Source organism: Paramacrobiotus metropolitanus, unplaced genomic scaffold (assembly GCF_019649055.1).
Source record: "Paramacrobiotus metropolitanus isolate TYO unplaced genomic scaffold, Prichtersi_v1.0 Parri_scaffold0000123, whole genome shotgun sequence".
Taxonomy (NCBI): domain Eukaryota; kingdom Metazoa; phylum Tardigrada; class Eutardigrada; order Parachela; family Macrobiotidae; genus Paramacrobiotus; species Paramacrobiotus metropolitanus.
Window position 1 is genome coordinate 50,132 of NW_026570343.1, and position 19,831 is coordinate 69,962.

A 19,831-nucleotide genomic window follows, 5' to 3' on the forward strand; every position below is an offset into this window, starting at 1 on the left:
GTACGTACAAGTGCATCTCGCCCACTTCGCTCAGGTCATTGATCTTTCCGTTGCGGTTCCATTAGAGCATCTCGCTCTCTCTCTCTGTTTGCTCTTCACTGCCAGCCATGCGCAGCACATTGCTGGTTTCATTATGAAAAATGGCCCCCCATCAACCACAGCCTGACTTCCGCCGGAAATACCAGCACCGTCCATTCTCAGCGGAATTTCAATTTGACCACTCCATCATCAGCTCAAACGTGTGCTCGTACGCGCGCTTAATAACACGGCGCAAGCGGCACCCGTCCCGGTTTCCTCAGCCCGCGCATTTAACCGTTGTTTGTTCGGGTTTTTTGTGAGAAATCAGGGTTATCCATTAAAATGAATAAATCCACAATTAGAATTACTTTGTAAATATTTAGATAGCGTTAGGTTTCGGCGTAGCGGTCAGCACAGAGCCGCGCCTGCAATGAGTTATTCGAGGTTTCATCGATCGATTGACACAGTACGTAGACAGGTGCGCAGGTCGTCACGTACCTGTACGCCGCGCTCGACGGGTACAAACACGTATTAGACGCGGCCGTTTCAGCGCAGTCTTGAAATATCCGATGGACGCAAATCCGTATCTTTAACCAATACAAACCCTCGATGCTGATGCACGCACATTCCGCTCACGCTGTGAGAGAGTCGTTTTTTTGTTTAAACTTGTTTTGTGTACTGGGGCTGCTGCATTATGTAATGACCTGAAGTATCTCGGTATTGTATTTGGCTGGGAGCGTTATTTTTCGGCTGGTTTTCTTTTGCTCCGTCGCACCGTATTCGCAGCATAGTGGATGATTAAAACACTGTTGAAGCAGTGTGTGTTTTGGAACGGTGTTCTAACTGTTCCCCATGGCCTCCTCCATTCGGGGCTCCACGGCCCATCTGGACCGCGTGCACTCCAAGGATGAGCTGCAGGCGTTGAACACGCGATTAGCGAAGTATATCGACCGGATCCGCAATTTGGAAAATGAGAATGTGGCGTTGCAGGTGAGTGGAAGAAGTTTGCGGTGATTGGTGTGTTAATTGCGGTGTGTGTGGTTGTTTTTTTGTGACATGTCGATGCGTGTAACGGCAGATGAACAGGGATCGTAATCAGGTGCGCGACGTACTTTTATAAATTTTTTAACACTGCATTTTATTTTAATATAGGTGGTATGATAATCGCCCTGTTAAAAATATTACGTTAATATTCTTTTTAATAAAAATATTTTTTTGCATTACGTAAATATTTTTTAATAATATTAGTTTCTTGTATTTTAGATAGTAAAACTGTAAAAATAATTGTCGTTATTATCGGGTGACTGGAAATTGTAGCATAAATTGTTAGGCGGTAAATGCTTTTGTGTTCAATGGCTATATTATTATTATTCGCTTTTTTTCCCGGTCATTTAATGGTATTTTTGTGGCCAAGTAAGGTAGTGTGTGTGGTTCAGCGTTTTATGGAGCGGCTGAAAGAAAAACCGGCGATAAAAGCAACATGAAAAATATCGTAAATGTGCTGGTTATGCGTGTGCACATGCGCCCGGTCGTCTTCCGTTAAGCAAATACGGAAGGAAACCGCTTTTCTCGTTTCCGATAAAATGTTGCGCAGCCGCGCTGTGCTTCCATATCTGAGGTTATTTTGTATTAAAAAATTTTCTAAGGTTTTAATAAACGAGAAATGTCCGCCATTACATTACCCCTACTCAGTATGAATTTTCAGTGTTGCGGATCCTTAATAATTAAAAATTTTAAATAATGCGCATTTAAATTTTTATTGGGCATAATAATTTTAGTTCATCTTTTAGTTCATCAGTTCAGCTAAAAAATATGGTTTCTTAAATCCGGTCGAATTATCAGTTCTAAGTTATTTTGACTCTGTAGAATTTAAATTTCGATAGAATGGGTTGTGGATAAGCCATTACACTACATTGCTGGTTATGTGTTAGGCACTGAATAGCCGATCTTTTCGACGCAGTATTTACAAAAAAGCATGTTTTCCTAGGAATATTCGTTAAAAATTACACTATGATTTTGTGTATAAACCGGCGCTATTTTCGAACGTCTACCGCATTCCTGTTTTTGCATAAAAAGAATAAGCGAGCTGGACTAAAAGAGATATACATAAATGTTTTGAAGTTCACCTTATTAATTAACACGGATTTCTGCATTTGGCTCGACGGTGTGTTTTGGTAATACTACATTATTTTCTCTTCGCTCGGTTGCTTTCGCTCGGCAACATTGGCCAGCGTGGGCAGCATGCGCTGTCATTCTGTGGAGCGGCCATCGATTTGTTTCCTTTTTGAATTCGGCTGGGTGCTGCGCTGCACCTGAGCACGGGGCCCACTCGAGTCCCGTCAACCGCAACCGTCTGCACGTCCTTCGCCGCTATCGAGTGCCATCATCCACGCTGGCACACCTGATACTTACTCATTCCGCTGATAGCCGCACCGGCAGATCGGCGTGTTTATGTGTTGACGCAGAAAATAAAACTATGCGCAGCGCGTAAAACATCTTTACTATTTGTTGTCAGAAATGCCGGTCATTTGCCAGTCGTTAACGCAGGAATTTTGGCCGTGAATCCGCCAGGAATTTCTCGTTTCATTGAAAAATACCGGGTTTTATCGGCTGTGTACGGAAGAAGTCGTAAACGTAGCGCCCGGCGCCGGTATCAGAAAAATCAGTTTGCTTCAGACGAGAAAAAAACTGCCTTTTTTGCGATTATAAATGCTGTTATATGGGCGTTAAAGTTTAATTGTAGTTTATTTTAGTTAATTTTTACTCGTTAAATTTTGAAAGGTTGCCTATCCTGAGAAGCTGTAAAAATTTCGGCGAACGATGATTGTTATAGTAAGTCATTTTTTATGTTTTCTAAAAGGTTTTGCAATTTTGTAAATTTTTTCGACTCATTTTTTTGCAGCATACAGCGCCGATAGACAAATCGAGTTGCCGACGAAATAAAATTACCATTTTTTCAGCGAATATATATAGTTTTTGATCGGCTTTTCCTTTTGGTATTGATTTTAATAATTTTATATTTGTAAAGTGTATTTTTGTTTATTTGTTCTTTACTGCCAAAAAGCTGGAGACGATGATTATTTTTGCAGGATTTTACGATTTTGCTGCAGGATTTTACGATTTTATTAAGAAAGGTTTTATGATGTTTTTAAATTTTTTAATTTTTTTTGCAGCGTCAGTTGCAGACGGCGGAACACCATACGGTAACGGAAGTGACCCGTGTATCGAAGAACTACGACGATGAACTGGCTAAACTGCGCAAACAGCTGGAAGATGTGCTGCGCGACAATGCACGCCTGCAGATGGAGCGGAACGCGTTCGAAACAGAGAACAAATCGCTGAGCAGTCGGTGAGTTAAACTGTTACAAGCAGAGCGATTTAACGGTAACCGCAATAAAATCTCCATCAGACCACTCGAGTGGGACGTTTTCGAGCACACCGGCCAACACTAGTCGCTACCGATGACCTACAAAAATTTGATACAGTATTTATGCTCGCTACTTGAATTAGAAAACCAGCAATTTTATTGCCAAGAATTTTTGTGCTGTTTTGTCGTGGTTTTTAAGAGCATTTAAAAATTTAAAAATGAGCCAGCTTATTTTCTCCTTTAAATTTTTTATTCTACATTTCGTTGCATTTGTCTTTTGAAAAAATAGAGACTATCGTCGCTAAATGCAGAAATGGCTGTTTTATTTTACGAAAAAAATTTCTGACTATTTAAAAGAATGTCAATTACATATTTCTGAAAAATCTTTTTAAAATCCAGTTTGTTACATATTGAATTTGTATGATTATGATGTGATTGCAATTGTTCCGAAGTTTGCCGTTTCACTACACTATTCGTTGAAATTTCTTTTTGACGAATACTCGTTTTTTCTTGTCAGGGTTGTCAGTGTGTTTTTGAAAAATTACTGAAAAATTGTGTTATCTATATAGTTCCGTAATTTTTGGCGCTTGGCAGTCCTTTAAAAACATTAAACTTATTCGCTAAATTCTGTTTTTTTTTTATTTTTAAATACATGCATTTCTTGAATTTTATATAAATATAAATGAATAATCATAAATTTTTTTTGTCAGTAGTTTTAGTTGTGGATCCTGACTTTCAGTTTTCTGGGACTATTTTTCTGCGCTGGTATGACGGAAAAATATGCAGGAACGCGGAACTTGTAATGTTGAAGATTAAGAAGAACATGATTTGAGTGAGAACCAGTTTTCTTTGATCATCTGCTGAACGATCAGTACTCACAGTTTGCGGTCGGGTGTGCCATGAATGCAGTTCATTTTTTCTCTGCTGTCGTGGCCAGTCGCAGTAATTTTCCGCTTGAACTTCTCGGCCGGCCACCTGTTTGCCCGCCGCGATTTAATCTGTCCATCTCCATTCACATAATCTTAATCATTATATGAACTGTGTCACCTGGTTCAGTTTTGATGCGGTGATGTTGGATGATTTGTGTGGCATTTTAATGGCGGTTGCATTGTCTTCCGGCGCACCGCAAACAAATCCGCTGAGAAACTTTTTAATTTGGCTTATCTGGAAGCGTGTCGGCAAAAGTAGTAGCATAATTTAAATTAAATTTACCATTGGTTGGATTTACTGACAAAAAATATTTTTTAAGTATCTACGTACTGCGTTAATTTCATTGGATTTTGACGACTTGAGAGTTGAGAACAGCATCGCAAGTTTTTCGTCGCGCACTAAAGCCGAAGCACTACGATCATTCTCAACGTGAATTGGATGCGGCACACACTTCGTGAAATTAGTTCGTTTTTCGGTTTTTAATTGGCTTAAAGACGGTTTTACGGTGATTAAAATTTGCCGGAATTTCATTAAAACACAGACGCGTCGTCGTATGGATTTAATATTGTATATGCTGTATGATGTTTTTGATTAGTGATTTGTTTGGCAGTTTAATGGTTGCTGAATTTTCTTCCGCTGCACTACAGCGAAAAATCCGCTAAGAAAATCTTTTAAACTGGAAGCCCGCGTGTCTGAAAATGACCATTTTAAACTGTGTTAATTGTGCCCTTTATTTATGATTAATTCGCCAAAAAATGAACCTATTTTGATCGGCGTTAGTTTTCGAATTTAAAATTTAGACAGCAGTAGCGAGTTCGGAAGTGATTCGTTGGAATTTGAAGCCGACACACTACGATCATTCACATGTCTAACAAAATTCCGGCAAACACCTTCGTAAAATTAATTTTTGTTTCTTTGGCTGTACAAGGAAATTCGGTTTTATGGTGATTAAAATTTGGCGAAATTTAATTAAAAAGCAGCCACGTTGGCGTACAGATTTAATATATGCTGTATGATATTGTTGATTGTGTGATTATTTGGCAACAGCAACATGCCGCCGGCATCCATCGGTGCTTTGTTGCATCCATTATTCGCCTACTGATTATCATAATGGTTCGCGTAATCCGCGCAGTTTCTTATGTCAGTCAGCACCGAGTAGTTTGTTTGTTCTCCACTTGTCTGTTTCTTAAGCAGTCCGGCCTGTCAACATCAACCGATGATAGATAATTTTGTGGTTTAAGACGGAAATTGTGGTAAAACATTTTTCTTAAGAGTTACAAACAAAATTAAAATGGCGTGTATTTTAACCATTTGAAAAATGATTTATGAACGCGGTAATATTTTCTATCCGGCTTCCCGGTGTTGCTATCAAACTGGCCATTTATTTCATGGTAGTACAGTATTCGTATAGTTCGTTATGAAATTTTATTAGTTTTATTGTATCATTATTTTATTTATATTTTAATCTTATTATTTTTTAAATGTCATATCAAGTCTGAAGCGTATTGACGATATGAATGTAATTGGTCGTAGTGCAGCGGCATATTGCCCGGCAAATCTGATGGTTGCAAAACGTTGATTATGATTTAAAGAATAAGAAGATAATGCCATCTGCGAGCGATACGTTTTTTTATCAATACGCCAGTATTGCAGCATATTTCGTTTTATAAGCGCATTCATAGAAATATTTTCAGTAAAATATGTAATGAAAATCTTTAATGCCGAATAATATCGTGCTATTTCATCTTTACGTTGAATAAGTACTTTAATATTATTTTTTTCATTTTATTTCAGTGGTGCAAAATTTTATTAATTCGTACTTTTTTTAAAATTTTAATACGTTCGTATGCGAAATTGTTTTAATATTTTTTTAAAAAATACTCTTTTTGCTAATTTCAACGATTTTTATATTTTGGTATTTGATTCATAAAATTTTTATGATATTTCGGTTATAGAGCGGCGACGTTGGAGCGTCAGAACGCCGCCCTGGAAGCCAAACTCCGACAGGCCGAGGACACCATCGCCGACCTCCAGCACCGACTGTCACAAGCACTGGACGCGCGCCAACAGCTGGAGAGCGACAACAAAGTGAGCCTGTTGTTTTACCGTTCAACCGGCACGGTAATCTGCAGCGTTGTGCTGTTTGTGTAGGACCTCCGCGTGCAAGTCAACACTTTACGCGCCCAAGTACAGCAGCTACAAAAAGACTACGATAATGAGCGCGTCCGCGTGGCCGATCTGGAGAACAAACTGCAGACCAAGGAGGAGGAGTACGAATTCGAGAAGAACACGCTGCATGAGGTCAGTACGGCCGGTCACTTCCGGTGCAGCGTAAATAGTGGTTCGTCAGTTTGAAAATAATTTATTAGCGATTTTAAAAGAATTTTCGTGTGTTTTTCTAAATACTTATGCCTTCGAGTGGAGATAATTCCCGAATCCCAAGGGTAAATTAAAGGCCAAAAAGGCAGTGTGATAGTCATTACTCATATTAGTATGTTTTTTTTAATGCGACGCTAAAATTATTTATTTTAATTTATCGTGTGTGTTTTCATATATTGGACAATATGTGTATTGTGTATCCGTTTTCACTGTTTCCGAGAAACCGAACAGTATAAAATCGAGGAGTTCGTAGTGCAGTGTATATACAGAGTATTCGGACACAAAAGTGATGACGTGCTACTCAACAACTTTAACTGTATAATCTGTATTTATTAGTAAAATTTTGTTTTTCTACTTAGCTTTTTTAAGGATTACTTTTTGGTAGATTTACGTACTTACCAAATCTTTACATGGTGATTTTAGAGGATTTCTTTCTCTTTTTTTGTGTATGTATGTATGTATCAGTGAATCTGTTTACTCGGTCAGCACGAAGTGTTTTACACTTAACAGTTAATATTATTCAGAGATATCTTTATGGTAACGCGTGTTAATAAGACAAATTAATTAAAAATGACGGAAGTAATGGTGATCTGCTTTGAACAAACATAATCACTGTACACTGACTCGTAATGATTTTGCAGATTTGAAAACTTTCCGTTGGAATTGTAACATCATAATGCTATTTCTGAATTTGCATTTATTATTGAAGGTTATTTACTGCTGTTGTGGCTTTACTCTGGGCAAGTAACTAAATGATAATCAAGTTTAAGTTATTCAATAATCAATAAATAAATTTATTAAATGAGCAATCAATAGCTTAATGAATAAATTAATTAGTAATGTGTTAAGTTATAAATAGTTAACTATCTGTCTGTGTTATAGACGTTGCGTGAGGAACGCACGCAGCGGCAGTACCTGCTGAACGACCTGCAGAAGGGCCTGCAGGATGAATTCGAGTCCAAGCTGGTGCAGCAGCTGCAGGAGTTGCGCAACGAGTACGAGGACATGATTAAGAATGTCCGGGCGGAAGTGGAGGGCCGCTCCGAGAGCCGCATTCGCGACCTGCTGACCCTGTCGGATCGCAACGCCGAGACGGCCGCCCGTCTCCAGGATGAGCTGGAAGAGTGGCGCAAACGCACCACCTCCATGCAGCCGGAACTGGATCGTCTCCGCAAAGAGGTACATCATGCTGTTTTTGTTCTGAATTCTTCTACATTTTCTTCTGCAGCTTACCTGTGCGCTTTGAAAATTTAAACTTGAAATTATTGTATATAATGTGATGACTAATCATCTGCAGTTGCGCACCGTTAAAAGAATCTCACTGAAAAAGCTTTTAAATTAAAATTTAACTATATTTCATTTTTTAAAATAAAGGTTTTCTTCTATTTAAAATTACTCTAAAACATTTACTGTATTTTAATCACTATTTTCCTTTGCAGCTCAGGATATTATGTACTTAGACGTCGTTTATCGGAATCTGTTACGTCGATGATTGTAGTGCAGAGGCTTTAAGCCGGGTCAGGATACGGAGGTTACGAGTATCATTTTGCAAGAAGAGAACGCTATCTCAGTAGTCGTAACTTATAGAAATTATTTTTTGATAAATAAATTATTATGTGTTGAACTTGAATTAAATTAAAAAATTCGGGGAGTAATTTTCGAAGTTTTATGAAAGAGCGAGCTAGTTGGTGTGCGCGTCGGCGCTGTATGCATGATAAATGCAGTACGGCGAATAGCGACTTTCTGGTTGGTAAATTTGTTTGCCAGCCCGGTTTATTCCGTATTTTTTGCATGAATTTGGCTTTGTCGTTTTTCCTCACCCAACGGCGCTGATTGTTAGTACTGGTGATACTGCGGCAAATCACTGATTTTTTAACAGTTTTTTTTTGCGTACAGTGCAGCTATTTTTTATTATTCAGATGTAATATGAGTATTTAAATAATAATTTTGTCTGCTGTTTTTTTCTCGTTATTCTTAACTTATTTATTGCTAAACATTTACTGCAAAGAACTAATTTTTTAAAACGTTTTTTCTTGCTCTGGTGCATTGGATGTTTTTTCTCTATCCAAGATTCTGTGGAATGCCGGTTGCTATTAATGATAATGATAAATTATTATTTTTCATGAATAAATGGTTATCCGTTTTTGATTTGTGTAGAATGCCGATCTGAACCAGCAGCTGAGCACGATCCAGCGCACCAAGGACGAGCAGATCCGGCAGCTGCAGTTGCAGCTGCAGAAACTGCAGGAGGAACTGCAGCGTCTGCACGAAGATCTGGCCGAACTGACGCGGCAGTATCAGGATCTGTTGTACGTTAAACTCGCGCTGGACGCCGAACTTGCCACGTACAATAAACTCCTCACCGGCGAAGAGCAACGGTAAATTAACTTCCGCAAATTTACTTGATTTGTTATGTTATTCAGTGTTTTTAAGATAACATAAAATGCATCCAGAAAGAATCATCATCAGTGAGCCGAAATTAATTTTAATCGGAATTCATAGTCGGTGAAACGTGTGCCGAAAGCAGAAAAATGATGAAAAAATTTTCAGTTAAAAATAAATCCAGTCTAACCAGCCTGAAAATTTCTTCAGTATTGCAGTTTTCCGTAATATTATTATCAGCTCCCATCTTATCGCAGATTGTTTAAAATTAATTAGAAATATTTACTCATAAAACTTAAATCTCGTCTCAATTCGCCTAAACATTTTTCAAGTAAAACAAATAATTGTAGTGATTTTATGTGTTAATGTGTGAAATATTATGTTTTAAACTGTATTACATAACGATGAGGTTGTTGCATTGCAAATTCTGTTAAAATGTAACGATTGTGAAGTTGCGATCAGCTAGTCTTATCTTCGTTGTTCAGTGTGGTACTGTGGTGCAGTGTATTTAACCTAATATTCCTTGCATCTGTCCGGTGGGTTAATAACATCCTGCAAATCCGAGTATTTAGCGCTTAGCGCACATTGAATATTTTTTTTTATAAGAAAACTCTGTAAAAAGGAATAAAAATTCAACCCAAATTAGCATGGTAATCCTACCAACAGATTTAGATTATTTATGCAAACCAGTAAAACTAATAGGAGAAATATTCAAATACAGTAAATAATAAGCCTAATTTAACCTGAGCGCTTTTCCAACAAATAATACCATTTATTATAAGTTTAATGAGGGCCTAACTTTAGATTGGGCATGGACGGCAGCGGTTCGATGCGCCGGCCCCCGACGGCCGCCTCCACGGGGTACGGCCGCGAGACGGCCATCAAGACGGCCTACACCTCCCGCCCAACCTACACTTACACCCCCATCGCCGTGACCCCCGTCGGCAGTCAAGGCGCCGGCACCCTGGGCGGCCGCTACACGCCAGTGACACGCCAGCCCTCGCCGTCCACCTCCCTGGGGCGGGAGCGCGACATCCCCGTCATCCGCGAGCAGAAGATCACCGAGACCTTCAAGGCCACCGGCCGGGTCGGTCCGCGGACGGACTGGTGAAATTTCCCGCCATTTTTATTCGATATTATCTTAACGCAGGAATAATCTCTCAGGAAGAATGCAGACCCCGGTGAATCGCGCAGCTACGGTGTGGGAATTTATTTTAGAATTTTCTTCGTTTTATTTGTAGTTTTTATTCGGTGCTTTGGTGAGGGTGTGTTTTAGTTGGATTTGTTTGTATAAAAAAATGAGTTGATAAAAAATTGGTTTTATTGAATTTTCTGCTCGGTTTTGAATTTGTTTCCACTGCCTCGTCATTCTGTGGTTATTTCTGTTTACGGTTTGAAATTTTGCCCGGTTTTTAGAAATTCTTTGCGTAGTTCTTTAAGTGGAAAAGTGGTTCTTTGTTGGTGCGTTGTGAATGGTGATGTAATAAATGGAAATAAAAATCGCAGTTAAAATTGAGTGGAAAATGCAGCCTGTGTTGTAATCGGGAGCGTTTTAGCACACACTGACTGATAAGGCGGATTTATTGGTTAATAAAGTCCGTGTATGGTAAAAAGGCGAACTTACCGAAACCGTCTTGTGATGATTATTTTTACTGTAAGCGCCTCCGGCAATTAAAAGAAAATTTCCGCAGAAATTCGACGTATTGAAGAAATGAGTTTTTCGTAAGTTCAGCCTGGAACCACGCGGTTTTCTAAACAGCTGTTTTTTTGCTGGGTTAGTCGCGCACGCTGGTGCTGCCATACTTAACAAGCTAGCGAATATTTAACGTAACATGAGGAAATTATTTTCTCTTTGCGGCATATTAATTATTTTGGCGCTGAATTTCGGTAAGATGCTTGACATTGCAGAAAGCGTATACTATCATCTATCTGTGGAAGAAAGTAATGATGCACATACGTAAATTTTGATGAACGATTGTGCTCCTGCAAGGCTGTAATAGAATTAGTTAATAATTTGTAGACGCCGCGCTAACGCTGCGGTGCTATGAAACCCACTCGGACGATGCGGCTGGTCAGATGCGGATAACCACATGCCGGAATGCGCAGGCAGTCTGCATGAAGGAATTGGGCGTCACACACGACAGTAAATTCTGTACGTACAATAACGTATTTTTCATATTTTTAGGAAAGTGTGTCTGTATTAAAATTGTACATGGCAATGATGGCACCGGAAACATACGCTTTCGCGATCTCCCAAACACTGTTTTTTGCATACACTTTCCTGACATTTTTGTTGGCATATGATGTATCAAGTATGCACTATTTGTACATAATAATACATTTGCGTGAAAATTGTTTTGTTTTGGCCAGAACGCCGGAGTAGTGGATACTGTGACTTGTGAGCAAGCAACGGTTTTCACACTACTGTAATGTACGAGTATTATGTGCACTCAGCATTTGGCTACTGAATGCCGTAGAACGATGCAAAAAATTTATCTGGGACGTTGGAGTGCGGCGAAAAGTAGGGTTTTTCGTGAATGCACACGAATTTGGTACGGTGTATCGGCATACTTCCTTTGATACAGGGAAAAGTGAAACAGAAAATGGTAGCTATATTATGAAACAAATATGCGATTACGAGTTACGACTAAAAGGGTTTTGTGGAAATACGGTGGCAAAAAGTGTTCCTAGTTAATGGTTTACGTTTTTTGCTCGAAACGTCGTCGGGACAGAAACTCGAAAGTGCTCAATACCGGGTATGATCTGGTTTCTGACCGGGGTCGTGCGAAAAAATTGCAGTGCGCCGACATGTTGTCCGTGTAGAGAAGTGATGAAAACTGGGTAAACCGTTGCAGATGTGGAGCGGACTTGCGTGCACGGATGGGTCGGTCAGCTGGGGTGCAATTCGGAACCGGAACACTACGGACATGTTATCTGCATCTGCAACACGGATCTCTGCAACGCCGCCCAAAGAACGCGATGGCGCAGCTACGTTGGCGTAGTGTTAGTTGCCGTTGTGACGGTCGGCAGTACTTGGCTAACGCTTCCGTAGCGCAGGTTAACATTTCGTAACCACGCTACAAAGCTGTTGTCATCTTTGCACGACGTGTGTTTGGCATACGACTTTTGCTTCCATGTAAAAAATTCTTAGATGGCATGTGGTACCACTGTAACTGTTTTTCATAAAGATTGCAAAAAGTTAGCGGTCCGCCAAGTCACATGGTGTAGGCGCCGTTTGGAAAGCGACTGAAACCACCGTCACGGCATCGTCACCAAGGATATCGTGCCTTGACGGATCCACCGGCATTATGGCGACTGGGACATATGTATCGTGGCTGTCTTCACGTGGGCGACGGCTAGAAATATAAGGGCGCATAAGAAACTACAGTATGTGAAAATTCTATGAAGACTTTGGAAACTATGAAGACCTAAAAAACCAAAGAATCTACGAATTCAGTTTAAGAAACCTAAGCGACCTAAGAAAACTAAGAAGCCTTATAAGAGAAACCAAAAAGAACTGGCAAAACGTCAGCTCGACTTCGTCACGGGGTCGACATTGTGTATTTTCGACCTATTGACGGACGACGCATGTCCTTCAGCGAAATGGTGGTGTCCAGCTGGACTCCGTACTTCTACCACAGCAGAGCGAAGCAAGATGGTAGGTAAGAATGTTACAGAAATTCTTTACCGCACCCACCCAGCATCATCCGTCTCCTTCCGGCGCTCAGACGTAAATCGTACAGTACTCCTGCAAACCGAAACCGTCGATAGCTGCGAATCTCTATATTGAATTATGCATTGATTGTATGATTGTATCAGCTGTTCCCGACTTTATTTAGGCGTTTTGTTAAATTTTTACCTACTGAGTAACCATTTACGACGCAACAAAGACTCTGATCGTGGGATTCGTGGCACTCAACAGCAGCGGATATTTCTACCACCTACAGTACCACAGTTTCTCATAACATGATTAAGTTGACTGTACCCACAGCAGATCCGCAAGGTACGCATGTAATTGGACTAAGATTACCTGCAGCATGATAAGCTGTGCGATTCCGCTCGTTGTTTGTCGAGAAATTTAAGCACGCGCGCGTGTGGATCCGGGAATTTCAGTGCTTTAATCGAGGCACTGTCGGGCGAAAAAATATTGATTCGCTACAAATATGTTGTATTTGGCCTGGATACTTTACAAGAATCATGCGTAATCCTGCATGGAAGGCATTTCATTCTTGTTTTCGCGCTTTGTACATCCGTAACCCGGGAATGCCGTGCACGTATTAATGCAGTAAATCAGCGGCAATGTACCTGTAAGACGTCGTTAATATGCCTGCACAATATCACGTCTGGTAGTCGTAACGCTGCCTTTGCGGCTACTGATTCAGATGTTGACCTTTGTCTCAAAGAATTTTTTCTTTAATTTGTAGCTAGCTGTAGTTTTACCACCGTTAGACGAGCAATCCACACCAAATTTTCATCCTAAAGAGTCTTCAGGATGAAATTTGGGTGTGGATTTCTCCGATGGAATAGGGAGCTCGATAAGTCCATGCGAACAACCGCAAGCTCCCACCGGAGGCTTATGTTTTCCGACAGGCGTTTGGTGATGTAATGGCGGGATAAGGATTCACGCGTTACAGCGACGGTTAACGTTCTTGCAACGTTAGGACGGTTGTTGTTTCCAAGCGTCGACAACGTTCTAACAACGTCGTACAAATCGCTTCCATCATGATGGACTCCGCAAATCGGTATCACTCAGCGGTTATTTTATACTGCGGAACAGAACTCGGCATAATAAAGAAAAATGGTATTAGCTCCGGAGAGACTTCATAAAATATCCCTGAAAAAAATTAACTGCGAAAGATCGCCTACAGCCTTTCACACAGATATAAAGAAACGCTTCTAACTTTTCTGTATAAACGCTTTTATCTCGGAAAATTTTCAAAAGACCAACTACCAAGTTAACTGATGCAAATAATACTTCCAGGTCACTAAGCCCAAACATTTAGTTTCTGCTTTTTACGCGTTCGTTATGCGCACTTATACACGTAAGCAATCAATTCCTGCATGAGGCGTGTGGCGGTGCTATTTTCTGTAGTTCGTTATATGGAGTAATGGGATCGCCGGCATTTGCTAATTACATCGACCGACGGCATTTGCTAATTATTTGTATCATCGACCGACGTTGCATTATATATAGCAGACAACAGAGAAAAAACAGGTTAATAGAAATATTTTTTGTATCTGGTAGAGAGTAACTACCGGTGTTTGCTTGCCGCCTTTAGGCGACTTGTCACATGAAAATTACAGAGACACGCGAACGCTAACTCATAGTTAACGCTTGAAATCTGTGCAGGTACAGAACACCATTTGGGCCTTTGCAAATCTTTCGACGACCGGTCGCTGCATTTATCATTGTTTTGCTGTTGTCTTGCTTACGTTTTAACTTCGGGATAGCTCATTATACTACACTTACACTGTTACACACCATGGTGTATTGAGCTACAGGGTCCATAACTTAAAATGCTGTTTGGTTTGCGTAATGGTCGATGATGTCGAATGATAGCAGCGGCGAATTCGCAACGGTGGATTTAAACGCGCTACAGGAATCGTGTAACTGGCGCAACCGTAGCATTTTGGACTTTGCCCCAGATCTTCCGGCAGTGCAGATAGCGGAATGGGTCCTTACCCCTGTTTGGCTGATCTTGTGCACGCTGGGAAATACACTGAATATTGTCGTACTGCGGACAGTGTCCACGTATCACGCAACATGCTTGCTGGCCATGGCCGTATTCGACTTATTAGCGATGTAATTTATTGTAATTAACGTATCAGATTACTCGTTATTCTAAAAGAAGTGACAAGATACGACAATTATTGCGCGGTCCCCATACATTAAAAATCAGAGTTAAACTGGGCGTTAAAAATAAGAGGAAACGGCTTTCAGTTCAGATTTGTCTCTAAACCGAAATGCCACTAACGAAAAGCAGCTAATGTCGAAATGACGGCAGAATGAATAGAAAAAGTTTTTCAAAACTAGTCACAATACTTAAAAGTTAAAAGCGATTGACGCGTAAACAATGGCATGCCCAATATAGTAAGCAATGACATGCCTTAATCCGTCCCACAGTACAGTCTGTATGCGTGTTAGGCCGGCATGGTGACGTTCTTTTTCTCTTATTCGTAATTATTTTTATAGGTTGTTTTTATTGGTTTTATTTCAAAGAACAGATGTTAGGCGACAGTTTGCAATGTATAACCGTTAATTCCGTCATGTCCGAAAAGTCCACGGAGTGGCTAAACAGGGTCCAAACTGACCAAGCGGGATTCTCAGAGGTCAGGTACATGGTACCCGGAAGTAACCCAGAACATGGCAGCGGAATCGTTTCCTGCGCGAAACTTTCGCTTGCGCGCACCCAAAACCTTTGTTGCACTGTTTTATGACAGCGTCAAGCTACATGATTTGTACTTATACATCGGCGTGAGAACGGTTTGTGCAACATCCGGTTAGCCTGTATTTAACTAATTAGTTAAACACAGGCTAAAGTTTAGAGTTTGTACAAGTTGAAATGTAAACTGGACAATCCTTAAGTAAAGTTAAGAATCGAAATTCAGAGTTAAGAAATCGATACACGCAGTATCTAAGAAAACACAATGAAACCACGTAATATACTCTGTACAAAAATTATCCCATTCCCCCACAATTATTTCATGTAATCTGTAGACAAAAAGCACTTTAGTTTAAATCGTAACTGTAAACTTTTTGTTTTTAGATGGTTTCACTGCATTTCATACTACATTTTGGAGCTCAACAAATCTGTAAGATTTATAATTATTGCTATAGGTAGTTCTGTAACTTCTGCGTACTGCAATTACTCGAAGCCTGTGGATTGCTGCTGTTATTTATGCATGAAGCGCGCTACAACCTGGCCGAGGCTATCTTGACGACCTTTCTAAGAATTTTTTTTACACAGGAGAGTGCATCCACCTTAAGGAGTGGATTCTTCTTCGTTACAACTGCCGACGTTGGATTCATAGCTTCCGACTGGTAAAGCATTTCGACTGCTCAGTTATGACAGCTTGCCTACTTGCTCATTATAATGACCTTTCGAGTGCCCAGTCTACAGATACCGTATGAGGATGAGTCGGGACTGAGTTACTTTTAAACTTGTAGGACACTATTGGTCTTCAATCTTTCTCATCTCATCAACGTTCTCTTCCCATTGAAGAGTCGGACAATCGTAACATCGAGTCGAATACGAGCTGTCATTGTCCTGCTCGTAATACTGGCTGTTGTGACGTGGCTCTTCGACTACATCAAAACCTTCTCCTTGTCGGACGGCTACGAAGTTCAGCTGCATGGTCGATGGTTGCTGGAGTGGAGCACGGTCCACGCAAAAGGAGTGGTACGATAAATGTGACCAAAGGTCACGTAAACGAGCCCAGCTAGGCTAATGACGAGGAAAGTTATATTTGCAGTTAAAAGTTATAACTGCAGTACTTTGAACCTTTTCGGCCTTGCCTTAATTAGAGTGCTTCTACTTCGTTTGCCAACCAGTTATGTTTACTATGCCGTCTACAGTCTGTATACGGACCAACGCACCGATCACCCATGTTTTTAAATTCCCTAAACGCGCAAGATGATCTGATAAAGATAGTCGGTTTGGCGTCCTTCGTTTCTTAAGTCACTTGATTCTGTGTTGTAAGTGAAAGGGAAGAAAACACTAACGCACAATTACCGAACAAATACCGATTATTGTTCTCTGCAGTTATTTCAGAGCTCTTGCAAACAGATTTCGGTTTTCGTGAGATCAGTAAACGTGATAATCATAAATTGTGTAAATTTAAGCTAAGAGGAAAAGTTCTGTAAACTATTCGAAATGTGTACAACTGTAATTTTTAAGATCTGATATCTTTAAAAAAATTAAAAACGCGGGTGATCGATGGGGTGATCCGTAAAAAAATGATCAGTTTCCGAACGAAGGCGAAGTGCTTCATTGCTTTTTAATGCTATCTGGATTTGTAGTCATTTGTCATCGTTTTCACTTTCTTTGCCATCCTCTCATCGAACGTTGTGGTTATCTTATTCCTGTTGTGCCGGTACAAATCCCCCCAAGTCGCCGCCAATACCAATCCTCGCCCATCGCGACATATAGCGGCTGTGCGCCTGCTGGTCCTGACCAGCTGTATGAATGCCATACTGAAAGCTCCGTTCATCATGTACGAACTCCTGGAAAATCTATGCGCGTACCGGGTATCCGATGCATCGCTCACGGTGTTTGAAGCGATAAGAATTCATTCCTACTTCGCGAATTATTCTCTGGGTTTCTTCGTCTACTGTTTGGTCAATCCGGACTATGGAAAGAAATCCTGGAAAATCGTAACAAGATTTTGCAAAAGAAAAGCGGCAAGACATGTACATCGCCGCCAATTAACCCAACTTACTTCAATAGTTTAAGCCACTGCTGGATCATGTCTTTTTTCCTCATTTCTATGAAATTTTCGGTTTTACCTGACATTATGGGTGCTATGTTCATGCCTTTTAGTTTGGCAGCCTGATGTTTTTTTTTAAAAAAATAGTATCTCGAAAATTTTGGTAACTGTAAGTCAAAAAGCAGCAGTCAAAAAATTCAGGACACTACTAATTTTCGTAATCGAATTGCTTTGTTAACGACTGCAAATTTTCAAGTACAGATTCACGCTACATCGGGCATTTGGGTTTTGTTGGATCGAAACTGTGAATTAAAAATATATTGGCATGCTTCCCTGTCATTGCCTGCTAAAATCGATTTATTTTTTCTTCAACTTGTTCTGACTTGGTTTACAGCCTTGTAAGTATGCGGCTGTATCACCAGTACTTTTCCGCCCGGAAATGGCACTTATCAACATAATGGCGAGAGCCAGGAAGAAAGTCAATCGCAGAAACAACCTTGGCACGGAGGCTCGATAAGCTGCGGAAGGTTTTTGCGAATATTTCAAATGTAATTTGTGGATTTTCGTACTGTTGCAATCTTTAAGCACGTTTTGCATAGTGCTTTCTTTGGCTCCATTAGGACGGTATTTTGATGTCAGTCAGTTAATTTAATTGAATTTTTATGCAGTTTCTTTTAAAATTTCAATTTTTTAGTGCTACGAGATATACTATGTATACTCGTACGTATAATGAGGCATTCTGTACTTACATAATTAAATTTATTGCTGTTCGCGTCGCTTTTGTCTCTCGTTATCTGTAGTTATAAATAATGCAATAAAAAAAAACGCTATAGACTATAGAGCGGTTAGTGCTACCCGAATCGAAACTGCTAGCACGTAGCGCTTGCCCTAACTGGCCTTTGTTTATCAGCAACAGCGACTGCCTGGTCACTGCCATAACTAGGAAAGTGCTCTCGCTTTTGGCGGGCACTGCATGACCGAAGCGTATCAGGATTAGATAATTCGCATTAGGTCGTTGGCGGTAGGAGTCCATTATACGATGTTTACAATTATCGATTTAGAACTATTTGCAGTAAGTACTTTGGCTTCTGCAGAGCTGCCGCAAATTAGTAAAGTGACTGTAAAATTTGATGCAGCTCTGCAGGATAAAGTACTGTAAATAGTTCCAAATACGATATTTCGAAGTCCGGCATTTCCGGGCGGTTTTACCGGTTATAGCACTTTGCTGTACTCTGCAACATCCACTTTACTAAGGTAGACGTTTAAAAGTACATAGAAAATCTATAACCGGTAAAACCGCCCGGACAGATGAACATTTGGTTGTTCCTAAACTGCGTAAATTTGCTCTGCCAAGTTCTTTAGGTATGACGGTTCAATGTTATTCATGCCGGACTCACCATTTTGAATCTCAGACAATTAATGTGTTCCTTACTGCCAAACACATCTGTCAAGTTTTCGGTAACAATGATTCTCATTTCGCACCAATAATTTTAATCAAAAGTAGTTTTCCTCAAATAAGATTAATTTTCGATGAACTTTTTTTTTCGTCGTGGTGATGCATTGTTAACGCTTGGGCAGTTTAGGTATTCAACGGTAAGGTAATACATTAATGTAAAAACCACGATTTCCGTTTCGTGTTTCATCATTCTTGCCGAAGGTTGCCTGTTTGACGATGGGCAGGTACAGGAGACGGTCTGGAAAGAGATTTTGAAGGTCATCTCTTACAGTCACAGTGGCAAATTTTGAAAATCCTCTAAGGGCAGCACCCTTGGACCACAGTACGAAGAAAGTTCTTTTGACCCAGCGGATGGCTGTGCCATTGTAAGGCAGCCGTTTCAAAATTCTATCTACATAGTATCACAAAAAACGGCAACTGGTATAATTTTGCCTTGCTTTAATTTCGCCAAATACAATACATCGACCATCGTTTGAGTTTTTTCGCACCAGACCAGGTAGTGCTTTATCATCGAGCGGCTAAAGTATTCAAAAGCAATTTTAGCAAATTGAGCGATTTGGGAAAAATGCGGCAGTTTGCAACAGCCGTCTCGTTGACGGACTACGGAACGGCTATTGCCATAATCTGGCCATTGATATTTCTGCTGCCCAATTTTGCTCAAATTGTCTGATATTTGAATAGTTATAATTCATAGTATTGTATACAGTTTGTAAATATGTATAGCAAAGTAACCAAAGGGCATCGGTACCAGACAAATGACACCACGGCTGGCGATAGCCGTGGCCCGTGAGTATAAACGGCCACTGAGCCCTTTCTGTTTTGTATGTGGTGACCGACGGACGGATACCATCGGTTGCGAGTTTATACGGTCA

At 40.3% G+C, this 19,831-nt stretch overlaps 3 protein-coding genes across 4 annotated transcripts; all 3 read left to right on the forward strand.

Annotated features, from left to right (window-relative positions):
* Positions 1-622: 622 nt before the first annotated feature.
* On the forward strand, positions 623-10,592 carry LOC129598451 (cytotardin-like). Its single transcript, XM_055496354.1, has 7 exons — positions 623-1,008; positions 3,192-3,367; positions 6,271-6,403; positions 6,467-6,616; positions 7,577-7,873; positions 8,852-9,072; positions 9,881-10,592. The coding sequence occupies exons 1-7, from the start codon at positions 871-873 to the stop codon at positions 10,185-10,187; spliced, it is 1,422 nt and encodes a 473-aa protein (XP_055352329.1). The 5' UTR covers positions 623-870; the 3' UTR covers positions 10,188-10,592.
* Positions 10,593-10,787: 195 nt separating this feature from the next.
* On the forward strand, positions 10,788-12,499 carry LOC129598477 (uncharacterized). The gene is made up of 3 exons (XM_055496398.1): positions 10,788-10,963; positions 11,097-11,228; positions 11,932-12,499. The coding sequence occupies exons 1-3, from the start codon at positions 10,909-10,911 to the stop codon at positions 12,126-12,128; spliced, it is 384 nt and encodes a 127-aa protein (XP_055352373.1). The 5' UTR covers positions 10,788-10,908; the 3' UTR covers positions 12,129-12,499.
* Positions 12,500-14,469: 1,970 nt separating this feature from the next.
* LOC129598475 (uncharacterized) lies at positions 14,470-17,737 on the forward strand. 2 transcript variants are annotated; one of them, XM_055496393.1, is made up of 5 exons: positions 14,470-14,879; positions 15,844-15,889; positions 16,045-16,118; positions 16,245-16,476; positions 17,097-17,737. In XM_055496393.1, the coding sequence occupies exons 1-5, from the start codon at positions 14,620-14,622 to the stop codon at positions 17,526-17,528; spliced, it is 1,044 nt and encodes a 347-aa protein (XP_055352368.1). In that variant the 5' UTR covers positions 14,470-14,619; the 3' UTR covers positions 17,529-17,737. The 2 variants fall into 2 exon arrangements, with proteins under 2 accessions (XP_055352368.1, XP_055352369.1); XM_055496394.1 differs by lacking the exon at positions 15,844-15,889.
* Positions 17,738-19,831: the final 2,094 nt, after the last annotated feature.